Genomic DNA, 16,243 nt, shown 5'->3' with positions numbered 1-16,243 from the left:
CCATTGGTTTCCACTACCTGCCAGAATCCATTTTGCATGTTTTTTCCACAGTGGATCTCGTGAAGTGGGAGAGCACTGAAGGGTGAGTGATGTACATATTGATAGTGAATGCATAAGTATGTGTGAAGAGTTCTGCAAAAGTTTTTTTTTTTTTTAAATGCATTTCAAGATATGAATTGTGAATTGAAATTATGAAGGATTAGTGATGCAAAAATAAGGATTTGGAATAGGCAGTTTGCAAATTATTAACAAAAATTTGTAAAACAATAGTACCACCGTAGCACACCTGGTGCTTAGTAGGTATAAAGTATATAAGCAGAGGAGTTCTCATGCCTGGGATATAGTGTCAGTCTTTCCCCGCCGGCTCACAACTGTAGGCAACAGGATATATCATACGTACATTTTTTTAACCAACAATTGTCCTTGAATAATTCATTTTCTACATGACAATTGTGCAATGTTTATTTTTCCAAATGATGATGCTGATAACAAGTAATTACTAATTACTCTTAATTTAAGTCAGAGTAGTAACCCCAAAGTAAATGCAGTACATAAAATATTGCAATCTTTCCAGTAATGGTCCTCTTGAAATTGCATGGAAGTTAAAATAATGACTATTGTAGAGACTTTAATATTTAATGTATTCCATGTATACTGCTGGAATAAGGACAGCCTTGAAATGCGGGTGACAGGACCACTAGAAAACCAACATGTTTGGTTGTGCTTAAAGCAGCAACCAACCAAAAGCTTTCTTTTGCACGCTCGCATGCAGTCGCAGCTGGCACGACTTAGGGGGGGAGGGCCGGGGTCGTACGGGTGGGGGGTAGCACGGGGGGTTAATTTAAACTTAAAAATATATATAGATAAATAAACGTACCTTTCCGACGGCCGAGTCCCAGGTCCCGCGTTTTCTCTGCTCTCCTGCTCTCCAGGAACAAGAAGCAGAGGCAGACAGCCAGACTCCCTCCCCTAGGCCAATCACAACGCTGCTCAAGCAGTTGGTCAGGATGCCGACCAGCCAGAGGCTAATGGGGAGGCCATTTTCTCCATGTAGGCTGCCGCGACCAAACCAAACATAAAATGGTAATAACGGAAAGTTATTATCATTTTATGTTTCTGCTTCTCGCACTGTGAGAAGCAGTGGGGCGACGCTCCTGCGCCCTAGTGGAGGAGCCGCCCCTGCTCGCATGCGCAGGTTGTCAGTCTGCTTAGGGTCGGAACCACATCTCGACTCAATCAACTGGTTCTTGTCAGCCTTTCTGAGCCTTCAGGAGCTTGAGAGGAACTTGGGGTGTAAACCCCGGTTCAAAATGTTTTTGGCATCCTTGGCCTAGCAGGACAAGTGGAATCTGGTCCTTTTAAAGGTTGTGGAGTTTCTGCTGTGGCTGCAGCTTTAATCGTCCTTCCATTTCCTTCATCGTTCATGGAGTATATTTGTTCAGCAGTAGACAATATCCTTGTTTTTAAAAATAATTTCATGCAGTGGCATAGATAGACCTTTTGCCAGCCGTGGGGGTAAATGCTTTTGCCACCAGGCAGCGGTAGGAGCGGAGGGGGGTGCTGGCGATGCCTCTGTTCGCCGCCCCGTGACGGCCACAGGTAAGAGCATGGGAGGGAGTCCGCCACCCCCAAAACTCTTAGTGCATGGCTACTGATTATGTCACCAATTTCAATTCTTGACCTTTTAGCATACTTTACTCATTCAACACATCTCTGCCTGACACATGTGGCTATATGGATCACTGGGCCTTATCTTATTACTCCCTGGTTTTAGGTGCACACACACTGAGCATTCCCCTGCTCTCATTGCCAGGCTGGTGCTGTATAGCTGCCTATATTTTAGTCCCTATTACAATTCTAATATGAATGTCAGTCTCTCACATATCTTCACCCATAACACCAACAGATGCTGCATCCCATAACAAGATAACCACACCTCAGTAGGCATCACATACATATTGAAAGCAAGTCCCATATAGGGTCAAATAAAAAACAACACCCTTCCAACCACACACCCTACCCGGTGTAGATTCCGCTCCATGGGGGTAAGCGCTTCAGTATCCCACATAAGGGGTAGTAAGCGCTATACAAATGCTACAATACAATACCACACAGAATCTAGAAGAAGACTAAAACCAAGGCGCGGCCAAGATGCACGCCCTGAACACCCGTTAAGCATGGATGGAATGGATGGATGGAAAATCTATGATGTTGCTCAGAGATCTCAAATGATGAGAAAGGTTTAGCTCTCGCTTCCATCAGGCAGTTCTCTATTAAGTTGAGAAGAGTGATTTATTTTAGTGCCAAGGCCTGGTCTAAAGCCTGAGTGCATGTCTCTAGGCAGGGAGATGATCTGTGGTGCAGCAAGGGTGCACTGGGCCTTAAAAGAAGAAGAAAAATGGCTTTCCTTCACACGTTGGCGTCACTGCACCTGCTCCATTAATAAGGCTCCCTGTTTTCCGTTTTTACTGATTGTAGGAAAGTAGGACCTGCTTTTATGGTTACCCCCACTTTTTGCCTGGTGCTAAGCTGTTCTTGACTAGTCTGACTGGGATCCTGCTCATCAGGAGCCCAGTCTATCTGCTTTTTCATTTAAATTGTTGTGCTCAGTACTTAGGTACATCTCAGATTGGATACTGGGGTACCCTTATCAGTCCGTAGTATATGGTACTAAGGTACCCAAGGCATAGGTACCCCAGAGGTCCCCCATGGGCTGAAGCATGAATTATGCCACCCATGGGAGACCATTCAAAATGGAACTACAGGCCTGCCATTGCAGCCTGTGTAAGCTGGTGCTAGCACCACTTACTAAAGATATAGATTTCCTATATCTAGGGTCACTGTACTTAAAACCTATAAGCCACCCCTATACCAAGCCTTAGCAATCCTGAAGGTACGGTGCTTGGTTATAAGTGTGAAGGTGCCCCTGCATGAGCAGGACACCCCTGCAGCTCACAGAGTCCATTCTCCCAGGTTGTAAGTGAAGCAGCCATATACTATATAGAGGGGCACCACGTAATTCCACGATGAAAGTCTCGAAACGGCTGCAACGAATCCTATCATGTTTGGTATCAAACATGTTGGAATCATACCCCCACACCATAAACCGTGTGGGAGGTTTGATTCCAAGCACTGGAAGAGCCCACCCTTAAGCTCTCAGTTTCCCCGGTACCAGCCTTCTAGACCTGGACAGCCTAAAATGGTTGCTGCCGACCAGAGACACAATTCTGCCCTCCTGCTGCTGAGCCAAGCTCGAGCAGGGAAAGGCAGAACAATAGGCATCCTGTCACAGGGAAGTGTGACCACCTCCCAGACAGGATTTAGTGTATTGGGGCAGGGTGGGTGCGCTTGCCTGCGCCACTCAGTCTGCATGAGGGGCACATTTGGTGTCCCCATTGATAGTTTAGTTCAAACCAGCTCTGGGAGCCGTTGGCTCTCGCTCTGGCACAAAACTAGATAAAGGACATGGGAGTAACCTCCCCTGGGAGGGTCCTCTGAATCGTCCCAACCCTTTCCTAAGGGTACTTAACGGCTTACCTGTGGGTGGGTCCCTAGATTCGTCATGGGACACAATTCAGATCAGACACGACTTCTTCTTCTATTGTCTGGGCACTCTGGATTTAGTTTGGGCTCGACTTTGTCTCCCTTCCAGTCTGCTGCATCGTCTGTGCCTGTTCACCATACAGGAACCTTCCAAGGCCTGTGGGCATCAAAGACACCTGAAGGAATCGCCCTTGAAGTGAAGGAGTCACTTCCCTGCATTCGCAGGCCCCGCAACTAAGTCGACCAGTCTTCTGATCCTGAGCTCCTCCGTCCTCTGAAAGGTTTTGAAACACAGGTGGTTGTTCTCTACAGCTCCTGAGGTCTGCCCTGCCCTCTCTCCAAATTTGATGCCAGTATCCCTCGGGGGTTGCAATACCCGAACCCCTGTGCACCGCGTCAACTTGCAGTTGCAAAGGCTTGTTGGCTCCCTTCCAAGAAGATCTTCAGGCTCCAAGTGGCCCCAACTTCAAGCATCTCAAGTGACTAGAATCATCGGCCACACCGCATCGTGGCCTGCATCTTTTGGTGAGCTGCTAAAGGTCCTCTCGCGACTCCAGTGCCTCCAGCCTGTGGGTCCATTTGAGGGTCACCTTTGTTTCTTTTGATCTCCCGTAATTGCTCAGGGCCTGCCATGACTTCCCTGCTTGTGGTGAGTCCCCTGGACCTTGCTGTTCCCGAAGTTGCACCTTCTTCGACTTCTGTGTTGGTTAAATTTGCCAAGGCTTGTCGGTGCTCCTGCCGGACACTGACCCCTCAGCACTCTACATCGGATGTGGGACAGCTCGTGCACAGCTCCTGGTCTTCCTCAGCATCGCCTGGTCCTCACAGCTGCAGAGTCAAGGTCAAGGTCCTCGTCAACTCTCCTGCAACTCCCGACATTGGTGGGCATTCGTCTTCCTGGTCACTCCTGAGTGACATAGACTCTGTCTCCTCTACTTGCAGGTACTTCTCAACTAGAATCCACCTTCAGATTCCACCGGACACCTTCTCCTTTGTCAGCAGCTGCACTTTCCTGAAGACCTCCATTGGGTTTGACTGCGGTTTCCGACACCACTTCACACTAATGCACCCGGCTTCCCTGGTGTAGGTAACGTGAGTACTAGGGTATCCACGGGTGGGGTGGCTCTCCAACCTTCTGTCTTTCTTCACGGTCCAGTGGGAAGGGTCCTTAATCTTTAAAATTCCAACCACGACTTACACGTATAGTTGTACAGAGCACGCGGTCGTGTTCCCACACTGCACACGCTCTCCGTGGAGTTCCTAGTCACTCACCTAGGGTGATTCCTTGGGTCTCCAGCACTTCTACGTCCTCTGGACATTGTCTTGAACCGAGTCGTGGTTCTTATACCACTTTCTTAGTATATGGTTTGGTCCCTCCTTATTCTGTGCTATTTACTGTATTTCTTTTCAAAGTATTGTGTGCATTGTGTTTATCTATGGGTAGGAGACACCTAAACGTGTTAGAGAGTATGATATAATAAATACATATTTTTATAAATACCTTGTGTGGTTCTTTTTCACTTAATCTATACTATAAGATTGCATTCTGGTGAAAAAAGCTGCTTTACATCCCTTCTGGACTAAGCCTGAAGGCTGCTCTCCACAGCTACCACTTAGAGAGCTTTCTAAGGTGGTCTAAGACTTCTTAAATCACCACAAGGGTTGTCTGGACTGGTGCAATGTGCCCACTTACATTAGTGGGCATCATACACCAGGCCAGCTTCTCACACTGATTTTTACAGGTAAATACAGGGAGAAATCCATTAATATTCATGTCTGTATTTGTATGTAAATATTGTTAAAAACGGAAACTATCCCCCTTTTTTTGAGTGATTCTAAATACTGTCAGCCATGACTGTCAGGCCAATAGCTGTGTAGATTGACAGGTAAGCGGTTAAAAAATAAAGAAATTATAGTTATGAGGTTTAAACTCCAGTAGATATGCAAAAGGTTGATACTAAAATGTTCATAGTTTCATCTGCATGTATTGATTTATCATTTGTGGGACTTCAGACTACTGAAATGTGTCATACATTCAGATAAGAATTTACATTTATCGTATAAATAAATGTAGAACTGTACTATTTTTGCTTCATTTGTTTCACAAAACCCGAAATAAAAATGTATAAATAAGGATAAAATTAGCAAAAAATAAATATAGTTGAATACAGATGGAAATGTCAATGAAATAAATACCATAAAATCGGGAGCCCAATGCACTAATCATAGCTGGGACCCTGGAGATTGCTTTGAGTTCGGGTGACCACCTCTATCCAAGCCATTACGGACACTGTTTCCAGTCTTGCACTTTTTTATGGTAGCCGCATGTAATCTGGGTGTTGTAGCCTTTTTTTGCCTCCATTTTGAACCACTTAGGCGAACACAGCTGTAATCAATGATTTGTAGGTGAAAAGTTCAAGTCTGGAGTGTCTCCCACATGGGCTATTAATGACCTGTTCAGAATTTGAGTAGAGTGTGTGAAGAAATCTATAACCTATCATGATGTAACACATGGTCATCTCAGCCTTCATTCCTCTTATTGCAATACGATGAGCAAACATCCGTTAGATAACAGTAACCTATGTGAGTTTTAGCGCTATGAAGCGGCCAGACTGTGCCAGCAAGCTCTATTTAAATGTAATAATAATGTTCACTTAAAGTGAAGCCTACTGACCCAGCAATATTCCAACAGCATGTATGTAGCGCTTAATGTTCTGCCTCACTATAGCTCCTCATCTCTTGCCAGGGCTTAAATGAGGGCACGGAGGAGGCGGCATCCCTTGGACAATTCACCTACGACTCCGAAGGAGATCCGATCCAGACCTTCAAGCTGGAGGTATGTATGGTGTGTGAGACGTCAGGTTGTGTTAGGCTCAAAATATTGAAACAAAGCAACAACTGGTAGAGCAGTCATGCCACATTAAGCCCCAGGTGTGCATCGTGGTGAAATATAATTCATGAATTTGAAGAACCCATTCATAGAAGGGTGGTACTGGGTATGAGAAGAAAAGACTGCTTGGGGCATGAAGGACATGTGACGTGAGCACTATTATTAGCCACCGGGCCATGTCTGGTGCCACAGGGACTTATTTTCACGGACCTGTGAAACGCTACTTACATGAACAGTCTCCATTGATAGTGGTGTAACACCAAATGATGAGGCCCCCCTGCAGAATATTTTGAGGGGCCTCTGAGACTTCCATGTTTCACAGATATTCATAGTCCTGAGGCAGTCTTGGGGTGGTGAAGGCGTGTGCACCTCAAGCACCACAGAGTATGCCCCTGCCAGCGGACAATAAAAGGTTTATTTTACAAGAAAATTGTTTTTTGTACATACAACTATGAACAGCTGCTATACCCCCTTCACTGGTAGATGTTTTGTTTGGTCCTTGTGTCCTTTCCTTTGGTTTTTGACCTTGAGATCCCTTTCTACAATGGCCTTTTATGCCACTGTCATCACAAACGTCTGCGACACTCTGGTACCATTGGCTGCAGATAGGCCTCAAGATGAGTGGTACACATTTGGTATACCATAGTTTGCCATCCGAGAAGGCCCTGTTGTGCCCAATCGCTTCGGTACCAGCCTGCTCTTGTCTTCGCCTGTTAAGTCCAACCAGAGAAGGATGTTCTTGTAATAAGCCTTCAACCTCTGCTCTGTCAGGGTCTCTCTCCTAGAGCATCTCTTGTCATTCAGGAAGGTCTTTCAGAGCGGCTACTACTGTGTCTTCCATCACATCATAGTTTGCAGACTCCTTCAGCAGTTGCACAGCACACCCTTGGTTATCTGCTTGCCACCTCTGAAATGCTCCATGTCGGCTGTTGAGAGACAGCATCCACCATCCCAAACTCTTTGAGGGCATTGCCCAGTAAATATTAAATATAGAGATCGGCTTTGACATCCACTTGTCATTGACCTTTAGTGTCTTTCTATCAATGTGCATATTGTGCAAAGGTCCTGAACCCACACATCTGGGGACACCATGACCACTTCGGAAGACATGCACTTGGCTTCTTGACCGATGCTGACCACCAGGTTGGCTGTGTGCGTACCTTTTTCTTGCACCTGTCTTACCTGGGTTTAGGCCTTGGATGCTTTGGAGGCCCAGTCTTGGTGGAGCTCGATTCCCCTGTTTCAGCCCACCAGCCTGCAGCCAAAGTCACCTGCTGTGGATCTGCACTCTGGGGATCAAGTTGCCATTGATGCAGACCTGATGAAATAGCACACACAAGGTGCTCAACAAGCAGTTAGTGGAAGAGTTACTTGGAGGTCGCCAACTTCTTCCCATTCACACATCCTTTCAATTTGTTGGTTGTACCATACATCTAAATCTCCTGTATCCCTTGCCTCTGATTCTTGGTCTCCTTAAACTTTAATGGGTAGTGCACAAAGATGTGCTCAAACAGCATTATAAACATCGCTGTCCTACTACCGTACATCTGGCTTTCAGTCATCCAACTCCATAATCATCAATGCTGCTGAGAGAACTGACTGAGTAAACTTGTTTAACTGTCCTCTTTACTGCTCTGGTAAGCTTCACAACTAAACCCATACAAAGCCACCTGTGCAAACACATCCACGCCACAGAGAACATCTTGGCTAAACCTTTAGGGATGAGAGGATGAATGAGTCCCAACTGCAGGTACTGCTGCAGGCATTACAGGTGCAGGAGAAGACTTTTAAGCCTCAATATTGAGTCTTTCTACATCAAGCACATGGGCCCTATCTTTTATTCCTCATTCTCCAGCCTATGCTAATAACTTTGAAACTCCCTAGGTCTTTAATTATGCCAGCTTGGCTTTATGCACTTCAGACTCCATCGGCTTAATCTGGAAAGCGATTGGGATGGAGATGCTGCGCTCAGGCCACAGAGTTAAAATAGTATAGTTCTGTCTCTTGAAGGGTCTCCACTCTGCTTAACCTTGGTACTTCAACAGAGACTCCAAGGCCCTCATTTTACATAGGGTAAGAATTCTCACTCCCAAAATTACTGAAGCTCGTTGTGACTATTTCAGGAGGTGGAAAAATCATGTTTTTTTTTAATTTCCCCCTGAGCAGTCCTAAGGAATGGGGGATTACCATGGGAATTGGGATCACTGCAAATTTCTTATAACAATTTCTAATTTTTGGGTGATTTCCCACACAGTAATATGCACAGATTTTACCTATTGTATGTTTGTTTGGAATTCACAAATTTGCACTTTAATCGTAAGTTTACGAGTGCAGAGAGTCCGCAGTTGGGGCAGAGAACTCCGCACATAAAAGATACGACATGCCTATCTTTTTAGGTTCGGAGTTCTCCGCCCCAACTGCGGAGTCTCTGCACTCGTAAACTGATGATTAGAAGGCAGTTTTGTTAATTCCAAACAAACATAAACTTACACAAGATGTGTGAATTTACCTTTGTGAATCAGGCCCCCTGTGTCCAGGTGAATCAGGAATTCTTGTAAACTTGTAACTGAGGCCTACCAGCACTGGCGTGTTACCATTTATTGTAAGCTGTGGGAGTTGACATTGTTCTTTCTGCTTTTCAACATTCCTGGCCATCAGTACAGTTTCTTCTATTTCCACTATCAAATGCATTCTTACAATAAACAATCTTAAGAGCCAAACTATATTATACTACAGTAACTTTTTCCCTGTGGTCTAGACTCAGATCTGAACCCCTAGCCACCAATGTGAAGCTGTTCCCCCAACTCTTGTAGTTGCAAGGATATCCTGGTAATAACCTTGAGGAGATTTCATGTATTCGCAACTAACCAGGAATCTAGCTACTTGGTCTTTGTGACAGAGAGTCTGATTCACAAAGGTAAACTTACACTTTTGTGGAGAATTCTGCACATAAAAAGATAGGCCTTTGTACAGTCGTAAACTTACTATTAACTCATAATTTGCATTTTATTTAGCAACCAGAAATGTTTCTTTAATGATAAAGATTATCAGTTTAAAATAATTCAGCATATAAATATATGTAGAATAGAAATTGTTGCAGAGCAACAAAAACTATTGATCAAATAAGCAACCATATAACACTTTGAAAGGGAGATGCAACTCTTGGCACCTACGTTATACGATATCTATATTGTTCAGGATAACCAATGCATCACAAACACTGTGCTGTTCGTACATAGTCGTAAAATCAAGGTAACTCTTTGGATACTGTTCACAGCTACTAGCAATTCACAATCAGAAGAAATATTCTGGCAATCTAGAGTCTAATTGTTGGAATCTGAAAAGGAAGTCAACAGGGTCCTACAATAGCTGATTAGCATATCCTGTATTCCAGAGTGGTGGAACCAGGAAGCTTTCCAGATTGCCTGATTTAGTGCTAAGGCCCACCAGTCTATTGAAAAATGGAATCTATTGATGTGGTTTTCTTAGCAATTGCAGGTTAATGGCTCAACAGCCAGGAAGGACGGTGCTGTTCAGAGGTGGGATGGACCTACAAGTACAAAGGACCACACGAAGACCATGCAAACATCTTGAAGGCACCAGGGTCTGTCTATCTTACAGGCCAACGCCACAAAATGATGAAATGGGGTCTGAAAAAATGCAAGTGGGCAGGGGCCCCTCAAAGGTCAAGTGAGGCAAACATTGGAGTAAGGAGGGGAGTTTGCTGAGCAGCAGAGTCACCTCTCAGCTCACTTGTACTTGTGGATGAGTGTCCTTGGCAGGGCTTCTTGGTGCTCTTTCTCTGCAGCTATGAATACTTGAGCTGGACGGGAGCTTCCATGTAGCCAAGGCCAGAAGCTGGTAGGTCAACCACATCAGTGGGATATCAGGCTTAGTTGTATCATTGGGGAAGCGGACAGCATGCAGTTCCTCATGCAAGAGTCACCACAGCAGGGTTCACTCTTGTGTGAGTCATTGTAGGTGTTGCCTAATTTAGTTAGGAGCTTCAGATTTTATTTACAGTCCATTGGAGTTAGCTATCAGCACAGGCCAGGTATGTTTACCAAATGACACAGCTGGAGATATTTCCTTCACACCATAGAGGATATATCCTGGTGGGGAATATTTTCACAAGATGGATATCTCCATTCACATTTCAAAGAGTATTGCCAGTGACTTGGTTGAGGACATTTGTATATAGGGGATATTTACAACCTCAAGGGGGATATTTCAAGTCCCATATGTGTATATTTCTAGGCATGTATTGACTATTTACACTCATACTGCAGGGTTTTTTACAATCTGATGGTTAGGGTGACATTTTAAGTTAGATGGCAAGCTAATGTCAATTACCTTGACTGGGTTTTTTCCATTCGCTGTATTATATATATCTAGCCACACATGCATGTTAAACCTATCATCAAGGCAATGAGGGTGTTTGCCCACAGATAATACTGCTGATGATCCACCTTATACAAGCGCCTCTTTTTCTAGTAAGCCTGGTAATGCTATTTTTCTTTTTCATCCATTTTCAGGAAGCAAAAGCTGACATCTTTAAATACATCCAGCTGAAAGTGCTGAGCAACTGGGGTAACCCGGAGTACACCTGTATCTACAGATTCAGAGTCCACCGGGAACTGCCAAGACATGTGCAGACAGACTTAGAAGACTCAAGAAAATAATGTCCGGAACTGATGAAAAGTAAAACACGCTTTAAGCTAAACCAAGAAGATGGTAATAGAAACTTACAGTATACGGGCATAAAAGGAAAAGAATAAATTTAAAAGGAGGACATTAAAATCCCTTTTCTTATTCCTCTCATCAGCTGTCACTTGCTGTATTTGATTGGTGATTACTTCTAAGAAAATAATCGGGCAGTGCTAGAAATTGTGTCTCTAGTTGGCAGAGGTATGCACCGTGACCAAGTAGGGACCGTAATCCTACTCAGGGTAGGTCACCATACAATCTCAGATTATCCTGTGCTCACCCCCTGGTAGCTTGGCACAGAGCAGGCAGGCTTAACTTAGAAGGCAAGGTGTACAGTATTTGTGCAATAACTCCTACAACCACACAGTAAACACACCACAAAAACACTCCACAACAGATTAGAAAAATAGAGATTATTTATGTGAGTAAAACAAGACCAAAACAATCAAAATTCATCAAGTAGAAGTCGAGATATTGAATGTGGAAGAAACAAATGCAATAAAGCACTTAGAAGCAGGTAGTGCTAAAAAGGTTACTTCAGGTCGCGAGGGACTGGTGCAAATCCAAAGCTCAGGCTAACCGCAATGGATCGTAGGTCGGCTACAGGGACCCACATGTCCCTATGAACATAGTAACTTGTATCCTGGGGTGCAGTCTGCACGGCGAGGCTGTGCGTCATCCGGCATCAGTTCCGAGAGGCTGTCGGCTGTGTGGAGCGGCTTTGCGAGGCTGCGCATCGCGTCGCAACGGCTTTTGCAGAAACTAAGCTGCAGAACCCACTTCTGAGGCCCTGAACTTGGAGGGTACACCTCAGGCAATGGTAGGACTCACAGAAGGCAGAGTCCAGCAGCATCAGCAGAACTGCAAGAAGTCTTTTGTGTCCCTGAGACTTCACAAACAGGAGGCAAGCTAACAAGCCCTAAGAGATCACTTTGGAGGAAAGGCAGAGTCCAGCTCTCCTTCCAGCAGAGTCAGAGAGCAGCAGGCAGCAGGGCAACAAACAGGAAAGCATTCCTTCCGGATAAACAGTCCAGTTGAGTCCTTTGAGCAGCACCGCAGTTCTTCTGACAGAGAATCGGTGTAGGTCCAGAAGTGCCTAATTTGGGAAGGTCATAGACCCAGTACTTATTCCCAAATGTGCCTTTGAGGTGGAGAAAGCTTCAAAGAGTGGTTTTGAAGTGCGCAAGCACCCATTTCAAGCCAGTCCTGTCTGCCAGGCTATCTATTGGGATCACCAGCCATTTGTGTGGGGTCAGGTCATCACTCTTTGATGTTCTGTTGTAAACTCCCCTTTCCAGGCTCGCCATCGGAATGCAGATTTATGCAGAGGGGTGTTCAGCCACCCCTGGCCTTCCTGAGTTTATGTCTGCTGGGGAGGAATGCACGAATGGGAAATGTCACCCCGTCCAGATGTGTATTGGACACAGGCTGGAGGTCACATAGAGCAAAGTTTTTTTAACTTTTTTTATTTTATTTATTGACAACATGTAGAAAACAATGTGAATGGACACAACCGCGGTCATTCTGTTACAAATTCATCAATAGATACTATAAGGCGATACGAACCAAAGACCATAGCAATATACCTCCGGGTAAGTAGCTCATTGATCAACATTTCAAATTGTACAGTGGTGATCCCATTTTGATGTAGAGTGTAATTAAGGACACATTGGAAAGCAGCTAAACGTAAATAACATTTTGATAATAAGAATCAAGATTATTGCGCCATTTATCGTGTACCTCGAAGATCATGTAGCCCTATATCACCCATATGGCTCACGCTTCACATTTATCAGTCATTCTACGTCATCACTGCATTCTCTCTCTCCATCTCCCCTGTCTCTTTGCCTATTAGGTAAGTCTGGTATGGACCCCAATGCTTCTTAGTGCGACTCAGTGGCAGGAGTAATTCACTGTATTCATCCAACTGCGTGTTACAATAGATCATATCTGTGTGTCATTTCTCCAGTGTTGGGACTGGACCTCGAGCCCATCACATTGCCACCCGGCGTCTAGCCAGCAGTAGGCCTATGGCCACCAATCTCCAGACTTTCCTGTCAACGTCCCTGTCATAACCCAGCAATGCTAGCATCGGGTCAAACGCTAGTGATAGACCAGTGATGACCTCCAAATCGTGAAATAACATTTACCAGAACTCATGTACTCCAGGGGAAAACTACGCAACATGCATGAATCCAACATCATTCTCGCCACACCTCTGGCATTCTGCTGAGTCACACAATCCATATCTGAAGTGTCGCTCTGGCGTGTAGTAGAGTTGGTTGACATAGTTAAAATGTATTAGTCTGTGTCTTCCATTTAGTGAGACCTTCTTGGCTATGGTACAACAGTACTGCCAACACTTGTCATTGAAGGTCCTACCTAAATCTTTTTGCCAATCAAGTCACATATTTGTCAGTCCAGGTCTATGTGCTTCTTGTGCAAATGTATAGAATTTCGCTACCAATCTGGTGAGAACATCCACCTGCAATAGGAATGACAACACCGGCAAGTGTCTGGCGGTTCCAACTTGTTGTCCCCCAATAAGTCATGTAATGTGAGTCTGGCTCTATAATATTGGAAAAGAGAGAGAGCTGTCGGTGCATTCGTCCTATTTTGAATCACATCCCATTTACATACCTCTCCATCCTGGAAAAAGTCTCCCATCCTATTGATTTCCAGTGTGTGTAAAGCTCATGCCACGCCTTTTTCCTGACCCACTGTGAACCAGGAACAGCAGTTTAATGGGATGTGCAGTGAGTATAGGAGGGAGCTGGTTTGTTTCTCCAAGAGACTCCGCCAGGCATGTACTGTGACCACAAAGCAAATTTAAGAGAAGAAAAATGTCCATTGCCAGAAAGTGGCATTTCTGCCCTAGTGGTGTTAAATCCCACCTTACTAGCAAAGCGCATTTATCACTACTATTCCACCCATACCAAACATGATAAAACGACTCCCCTGGGATCAGGAGTTGCCACTTAGCAGGACGTAAGGGAATCCCTAATGCTAGTCTATGAGGGGAGTAGGATTCACTGTACTGAAAAATGAAATAGGCTGTTTTTCACTACCACGTCATGTAAAGTACACAAGCACGTCATTCCCTTTGCTTACATAGCACCCTGCCCTTTGGGTTGCCAAGGGCCGTCCTTAGGGATGACTTATATGTATTAAAAGGGGGAGTTCAGGGCTTGGCAAGTAGTTTTACCTGCCATGTCAAAGTGACAGCGAACTGCACGTGCAGGCCCTGCCATTGCAGGCCTGAGGCATGGTTAGGGGGCTACTTACGTGGGCGACACAATCAGTGTGGCTGGCCCACCAGTAGCATTTAATATACAGGCCCTGTCACCTGTAGTGCGTGTTACTAGGGCCATAAGCGAATTAAATATGCCAGTTGGGTACGATCCAATATTATTATGTTTTAGGAGAGAGAGCACAATACTTTAACACTGATTAGCAGCGTTAACGTGTACAGAGTCCTGTAGCCAGCAAAAATGGGTACAGAAAATGGAAGGAGGTAGGCAAAAAAGTTGGGGGAAGTCCCTCCCAAGGCTGTTAGGTCTAACAGGCAGCAAGTTCATGAGTTTGTGTATTGGTCAGAATATTTGAATCATGTTAATAATTAAAAGGACTTACTAAATATAGGCCCAGTTGTATGAAGCATTTAGAAAATACAATTCAGTCACAAACTCGATGGCGACCGCCAACATATCTCAATGGGTTACAGAACCCCTTAAAACAAAAAGTCACAAATTAGCAGAGGGTAGCAAAACAATAACAAATACTTAAAGTGTGACTGTGAATCTGAGTTTTCCTTGCTCTTAGTAAAGTGTGGATTTTATTTAAGAGACGGAGGCTGCCAGTCTTGCTGATTTATCAATATAAGCCAAGTTACAACAGAAAATGAGAACTACATTTCCCAGCAGCACTTCGAAATGAACTACTGAAGAACAGCTACTCAACAACAATCCATTGAAATAAAAAACGTGTTTAGCCTCAGCTCCTGCTGTTTTGGTTGGTAAGACTTTAAGCATGCACTCATCCAGACAATAAGGAGAACAGCAAAGGAATACCAACAAAGGGATAACAGCCAATCTGAAACCTGCCTCCAAGCATAAGGGAATCAGCGGCATTGATAGAATTGTAGTTGAAATGAATAAAGACAACATGTCAACAAAGAGAAATGGAGTGCAACAATATATTGTGTACAGTAGTGGTGGGACAATACTTGCCTCCGTGTATTTAATAAAATCAGAACTTCCCTTTAGTAACAGCTAGGAAAATCAACTTTTATGTCAAGCTGGTGGCTCCGACAATGCTTGTTTACGCTTCTATGAGAATGTCTATAATTGAGCTCCATCTAAACTAGCTTTATAAGCCATCAGCATCATAGCTGGTGACCAATAACCATGTAGCTTAAAGCTTGCCACCATGGCCGTGAAATTTAGCTTTTGTAGGTTATATATATATATATATATATATGTTTTAGTTTTAACACATTGATTGCAGTTGGATATATGTTAACTTTTCATGTTGTAACTATTGTAATGTGATTTTAATCATACACAATAAATTTATGACTGACCATTTTCAGGTGCTGTTGGGTAATGTAGTCCTCTTTCTCTCCTTGAAACTGGCTCTTTTAAAACAGCAAGATTGGAAGCATAACAGGTGCCTCTGGTCTTGACATAAAATTGCAAGTACAAAGTAACGATTCCAAATAGTGAATTGCAATACCTAGGTGCAAACCAGTTACACACTGCAAATACCCACAAAAACAAAAGCACCATCAAGGTGGTAGCTGGTGCTAACCAGGTGCAAACTCTCAAAGAAGTCCCAAAATGTAATTACAATTTTAAAAACTGTATCCTCCTGTGCCATATTCAGAGGAAGAGGGAGAGAAAATATTCAAGCAATGAGATTGACTTTTAGGCCAAACAGAGGAGCATATGTGTGCCACGAACAGGCTTAGTAAGCAAGTAGGCAAGATATCCTAGATGACAGATAAGCAACATTCTGTGTAGGGAAAGGAAACAGAAAGCAGCCACATGGCAGACAAGAGGTATTGGGCCACAACCATGGGGTTTGAGTTATTTGCTGCTGGTG

The 16,243-nt window shown here is 44.2% G+C and overlaps 1 protein-coding gene across 1 annotated transcript in view; it reads left to right on the top strand.

Moving 5' to 3' along the window:
• LOC146812663 (SUN domain-containing protein 3-like) overlaps positions 1-15,696 on the top strand; it is a 134,630-nt gene extending 118,934 nt beyond the window's left edge. The window contains exons 8-9 of the mRNA XM_085619771.1: positions 6,290-6,379; positions 10,969-15,696. Of these exons, the coding sequence (XP_085475897.1) occupies positions 6,290-6,379; positions 10,969-11,115 (237 nt within the window). The 3' untranslated portion in view covers positions 11,116-15,696. The remainder of the gene's footprint in view (positions 1-6,289; positions 6,380-10,968) is intronic.
• Positions 15,697-16,243: the final 547 nt, after the last annotated feature.

Source organism: Triturus cristatus, chromosome 7 (assembly GCF_964204655.1).
Source record: "Triturus cristatus chromosome 7, aTriCri1.1, whole genome shotgun sequence".
Classification (NCBI taxonomy): domain Eukaryota; kingdom Metazoa; phylum Chordata; class Amphibia; order Caudata; family Salamandridae; genus Triturus; species Triturus cristatus.
This window is presented reverse-complemented; position numbering and strand designations above follow the sequence as displayed.